Here is a 6,354-nt window from a genome sequence, read left to right on the forward strand (position 1 = left end):
AGTGAACTATCGCTTTTCACACAAAGATTTTATATGGTTTTAGAGACTTGCATGCAAGTGAAAAAAAAATTTATTCATTCATTTAAATGTATTTATTGTGAGTGTGTGTGTGTCCTTTTTAGAGCTAGAGAGTCACTAAGCCATGTTGTTTATTTATTTATTTATTTGTTTTGTGACTTAGCCAAAAAAAAAAAACTACCTTTACTTAGTAACTTTTTTTTTTTTTTTTTTTTTTGTCTGATAATTGCATAATCCTGTTACATGTCTTAATTTGAATAATTTCCCACATTTTGTTAATCATTTTGAGATGTGCTGGACAAATGAGACACATTTACTGGCAATACAGACTGGATAAAAAAAAGAAAGATTTGTGCTATTTAATGAGATGGATCCACTGAGTAGATTTCAAGGGAAACATTCTGCAAAGTATTTTGTAACGAACTTAGATCTTCTATTTCATCCGTCCTGTTTGTTTTTACAAATGTCAAACATAAAAAGCTGAAATGTAGCCTCGTTTCCATCTAGGGCTGATTTTGTTGGGAGGCATTTTTCACTCTCTGTTTTTACTACTCATGCGGGATGTGTTCACCGCAGGACTGGGACTTTGACGACCGCCAGCATCTGAAAATGGAGACATATTTTCATATCCGTTCGTACATCATAGACATCACAGAAGTGCATTTATTTGCCTTTCGTGGAAAGTGATACATAACCAAGAGCATCTGATCTTTATGCTCCCAGAGAGAGGGAGAGAGAGCGGGTCTACAGGTTCATATCTACTGCTCAATAAACATCTGTTCTGTAATCGAAAATGACTAAAAAAAAAATGTTTTCTAGTAGCCAATCACAACATGCATCGGCAATAAAACATTTAAATTAAAGAAAGCCAGATGTTGAGAAAGGTTTGTTACGGGACAATAAAGATACCATGGCTGCTTTTTTATTTGGAACAGCAAAAATGAATCACAAAACATGAAAAAATAAACTGTATATTTTACTGTGTGCTACACCTGTTTCTCAGCTTCTCTCGGTTTATGGAGAAAATATCTGTTAATTAACCAATAATACTGGAAAATGCAATATTCATGTGAACAGTCAACAAATAAAAAACAAAAATAAAATGTAAAATGACACATTCATTATTAACTCAACACTTAAATGTGTCGTTTGAACCAATGCACTTTTGTTGTATATATATATATATATATATATATATATATATATATATATATATATATATATATATATATTTATATTTATGTTTATGTTTATCATCTTTAATTACTGATCTTTGATATGCTTAATACAAAATTTTCAAATAGAAGTGGATCCTAATAGCAGTAAAAAATAAATAAAATAAATAAATAAAAAACATTTTATGCAAGAAATGTGTTTTGAAACCTGATGATCTACAAATCTGATAAGGCATACAGTCTTTTTTTAATGCTGATAGTTCTGTTAGGAGTTTGTGGTATTAACTTTTATTAGAGAGTTAAATGGAAAACTGCATCATGGCCAGGAAGCATTAAACTTTAGAGCTCTTTATAATAAAATAGTGTCCATTTTCCACAGATTTGGTGTTCTTGTGACTTATTAATTTGGTTTCATTTTACATTCTCTCATATTTTATCTGTTTCAAAATGTGCTTCTGTTCACTTAACCAGTGGCCAGAATCCATAAACATATCCATTATGTCAAGACTTTCAAATGTTAAGAACTAGTTTGACCAAATAGCCAGTTAGCTAAGTCTAATCAGTCTTACTCTTCAGATCCAAATTAGACCAAGCTACCTTTTTGTAACTGACTTTAAGAAGTTGACCTCTCTTGAAGGAAAAGAACAGATGACTAACTTTTTGAGACTAGTGTAAGTGCCACCAGCCCTAGGTTGTAAATAATGTTTTACATTCAGGCTGTTACTGCAATCAACCATATTAAAAACTTGTAATTATTTTTATCTCATATGTGCTATTTAAATAAAATTGCTTATGCAAAACTTTTAATAATAAGTAACAAGGCAATCTTTTAATATTATATTATATTATATTATATTATATTATATTATATTATATTATATTATATTATATTATATTATATTATATTATATTATATTAGATATTAATAACTTTAAGCTAAAATGAAAGATTTACTCTGATGTAAGGAGGTGAATGTGACATTAGTGTGTGAACTGGCGGGATGTGTTCCTGCTCAGACGCTGAACTGTCACCGATGTACGTCTGGATATTTGTCTGTTTTGTGCACCTGGAGTCAGTCGCTTTAGCTGCTGTCATATTTATAGTAGATAAGTTGCGAGCTGCGGCTAAAGGTCTGCATAATGTCAAAGACCAAGGCTTTGGGATGTTACTTTCATAATCTGTTAGGGCTGCACTTTCAAACAGTTTCTCTCAGTGAAAAGGTTGCAGTAAATTTGTTTGAGTGTTTTGGCTGAGGGCATCACAGGGTGTTTGTGCATGGCATCCAGTCTCAGATCCCTTTCAGCACAAACAGATCAAAAGCTGCCACAGTAATAGACAATAGACAGAAGAAGTTCTCCTGGCTTTTGTTATCAAATCTGAACTGGCTCTCTTTCTATATAACTTGACTACAAAAATTATTTATTTATGTACTTGGTTTGTACCCTTGTAAATGTTTTATTCTCATATACTTTATATTATTTTTTTATGCTCTTTCATTAAAATTGCTTGTGAAACAATTGAAATTTAGAGTAACTTTTGATTATTTGTTATGTTATGTTATGTTATGTTATGTTATGTAATGTTATATGCTATATGTTTTAGTGTATATGATATATGTTGTTATGTTATGTTGTTATATTGTTATGTTGTTGCACTGCATTGGTTGTGCTCAATATTGTCTCACAGGTGTATAAAGTTCATTCCGGACGTGTTTGGAGAGCAGTTAGAGATGTCTCTTTCTGTTGCTGTCAACGTGCCAGAACTATGAAGGACAAGGAAGGTGAATTATAGAGATACTGTATCAACCACTGCAGTAGAATCAATACAGTCTACAACAAAAATACAGCACTCACAACGAAACAAGTTTTATTCATCCAGATAAAAGCAGTGAGCTTGTTTAACATTGGTTGCCTTTATTGTTACTAACAACAATAACCACAACCTTGAGCGCAGAAAAACTATTTTATTTGAATCCACCTATATGTTTTATATTTGATATAATACGCTTCCTATAGAGCTGAAGCCTAATGCAGTGTCTTTGAAATACCATCAGTGCAGAAAAAAAAAAAGCTTTGACAAATGGACTCAAAGAGCACGTATTTGTCTCCTAATGAAATGCTTGCAGGGTATTTCTGCATTTGAAACGACCCTGAGCTTTCATGATGTGTTGAAGCGTCTTTGAACCACTCGCAGCTGCATTTCAATGAGTGTGTTATCCAGTAAGTGAAACGTCTGTCATTTCTGATATCAGCATCCGAACAGTGCTTACTGAAAAGGCATAAACAACACATATGATCAAAAACAAAAATTGAACCTTGAAAAAATTCTTTGGTTTCATATTTTTCTGAGTCATGATGGGATGAGATCTGTAGGGTATGGTGCTTTTGGCGTAATAGACAAATGAGCCGTCTGCTCCCTGCTGATATAATTTTGTATCCATGCACATGAATTCAGATGGTCAGCACTCCAGAAAAGTTGATAATTGTGCAGAAATGACAGGTCTTCATCCAGTAATCACTCAGCACTGATGGTGCCAGGCTATTTCTGTACACATATGTTTTGACAGACACTGGAGGGAGAATGAGTTTTTCACCATCTGCTGACACTGTCTCATTTCTCTCTCTTCTTCTTATAATCTAATTTAGACCAGTCCAAGCCATGCTCAGTGCCAGATATTTACGAACCTATTTATTGTAATGAAAATATAATTATCTGAAAGATCCATCAACATTCTATTAACATTTCCCATTTACAAAGCCATTTGATCCTTTAAAAAAACTGAAAATACATTTTACAACAAAGTGCTATATTGATAAATTACTGATAGATTTCAGTTCTGACAAGCTGTTTTATAATTGGAGAAGCTTTGAAATATGAGCTGCAAAAACTCATAAAGGCAAGTAATAATGTACATTCATCCTCGATATTTACAGATATTTTATCTTTTAAGAATCCTTTGTGATAGACTCCTGTACTCACATATTTTCGACAAATATGACAATTATGATGAAAACTTAGGTTTCACTGCTGCCGTAAAATCAGTGGTACCAAAAGTTTATTTGAAAATGAATGACAAAAATTCAAAACATTGTGTACAAATAACAGAAATTATTGGGAGCTGAATAGATAAAGTAGACGGAAACAAATGTTGTTAAAATAGGCTAATGAAAGCGTTTTCATATTTTCAATTTAAAATCACTTGTATCTATGAGGTTTAGTCATTTTAATAAATGTAAATATTTCGTTTGAATTGAATAAACTCTGTCACAACTTAATTTGATTCTTTTAATTCATGCGTGCAAGATTCCTTGCCAATTCCTTGCTGGAACTTCACAAAAAACACAGAAGGAACCAAAGCATTCGATGAAACGCGCACAGTGCGCATCCAAAAATCTGTAGCGCACGCACTCAGTCTAAAATAGCTACTTTGTTGTTCTATACTTGTGATGCAGTACGTATTACACCCAAACTGGTTCTCATAAATCCCACCCACGACCATATTGCACCAACTGGACCTGCAGTCTGAGAAGTTTTACGCGCAGATGGTGAGAGCGCGGGCACATCTTGCGCACATTTGTTTTTATTTATTTACACCGATTTACAATGTATGTACATGTTTATAGAGTCATCTGGACATACATTAGAAACAGGCTAATGTATATATTGGTATGTTAACAGCTATATCTTGTATAGGCTAATGGAAAATTCAGGTAACTGCAATTCTGCGCACATTTTGCTCTTTTAACAGATGTTAAAATGAACTAATTTCACCGAGGAATGGAGTAAAGCGTTTTAAAAATGGAATCAGATGATCTAATTGGTGTGAGGAATCAGGTGAATATCTCGGCTGTTTTTACCAACATCTCACCAACAATAACAGGACCTGAGGAGCACGCGCCTTCATACGATATACTAATAACGTCCATACTCGGCACAATTTTGACCATCATGTGTTTAGTAGGAGTAATTGGAAACGCTTACACCCTGATCATCATGAACACCTCCGTGCGCGTGACTGGATCCATGTACGTCTACATTGTGAACTTGGCTCTGGCGGACCTGCTGTACCTCTCCACCATCCCTTTCGTGGTTTGGACATATTTTGCGAAGGACTGGTACTTTGGCGACATCGGATGCCGCGTTCTGTTCAGCCTGGATCTGGTCACCATGCACGCCAGCATCTTCATCCTGACCATCATGAGCACGGAGCGCTATCTGGCTGTGATGAACCCGCTGGACACCTTCGGCCGGTCCCGGCGCTACAGGCGCGCGGTCACCTGCCTCGTGTGGCTCTTCTCCTTCATACTGGCTCTGCCGACCATGATCATGATTGACCTCAAGAGAGACGTGCACAATGGAGTAGAGAAGCGCATGTGCCATCCGACCTGGCAGATGACCGCGTACCGAGTGTATCTGACCATCCTGTTCAACACCTGCATCTTGGCTCCTGGATTAATCATCGGATATCTCTACCTGAAATTAGCCCGGACCTACTGGCTGTCGCAAACCTCTATATTCCCATCCAGAGAAATGAAGAAGTGTCCTAAACAAAAGGTGTTATATATGATCTTCAGTATAGTTCTGACTTACTGGGCATGTTTCTTGCCCTTCTGGTCGTGGCAGCTGCTCAGTATCTATTATTACGCGCACGGAGGGCTCTCGAGCAGCACGGTGGTGTACATTAACCTCGTTGTTACTTGTTTGGCGTATAGTAACAGTTGTATCAACCCTTTTTTGTACACTTTATTAACGAAGAATTATCAGGAATATGTGAGGGACAGACAGAAAAGCAGCACAGAGTTCAAGAAGAGGTTCAGACTGTCCTCTCAAAGGTCTGTGTCTTCTGGGGGTCAGCAGTGCGCACCGTGATGGCGTTCTTCTGGATGCTTACAGCACACTTGATATGATATTGTTGCTTAAACGTGGCTGCTTTGTGGAACTGATAATTGCATTTAACAAACTTATTTCCTCAGTGTTGTATAGGAAAGATTCTGAAACATACTTTTTTATATTTTGGTTAACCAGGACAGCAAAAAAAAAAAAAAAAAAAAAAAAAAAAAAACGGCAACGTTCTGGGAAAATTATTTTATGGTTGTAAAAAATAAAGCCCCAAGAATAACTTAATGAGAACAAATACTAATGTTAATGTTCTGTGTTGGTT

The 6,354-nt window shown here is 35.5% G+C and overlaps 1 protein-coding gene across 1 annotated transcript; it reads left to right on the forward strand.

Annotated features, from left to right (window-relative positions):
• Positions 1 to 4,991: 4,991 nt before the first annotated feature.
• uts2r5 (urotensin-2 receptor 5) lies at positions 4,992 to 6,062 on the forward strand. The gene has a single exon (XM_026250405.1). It carries the CDS (start codon positions 4,992 to 4,994, stop codon positions 6,060 to 6,062), a length of 1,071 nt encoding a protein of 356 aa, XP_026106190.1.
• The last annotated feature ends 292 nt before the right edge of the window (positions 6,063 to 6,354 follow it).

The sequence above is a fragment of the Carassius auratus genome, unplaced genomic scaffold (assembly GCF_003368295.1).
Source record: "Carassius auratus strain Wakin unplaced genomic scaffold, ASM336829v1 scaf_tig00024173, whole genome shotgun sequence".
NCBI lineage: Eukaryota > Metazoa > Chordata > Actinopteri > Cypriniformes > Cyprinidae > Carassius > Carassius auratus.

Bases quoted from the DNA above. Each gene is read 5' to 3' on its own strand.
- uts2r5 (XM_026250405.1), top strand. From the start codon at position 4,992: ATGGAATCAGATGATCTAATTGGTGTGAGGAATCAGGTGAATATCTCG.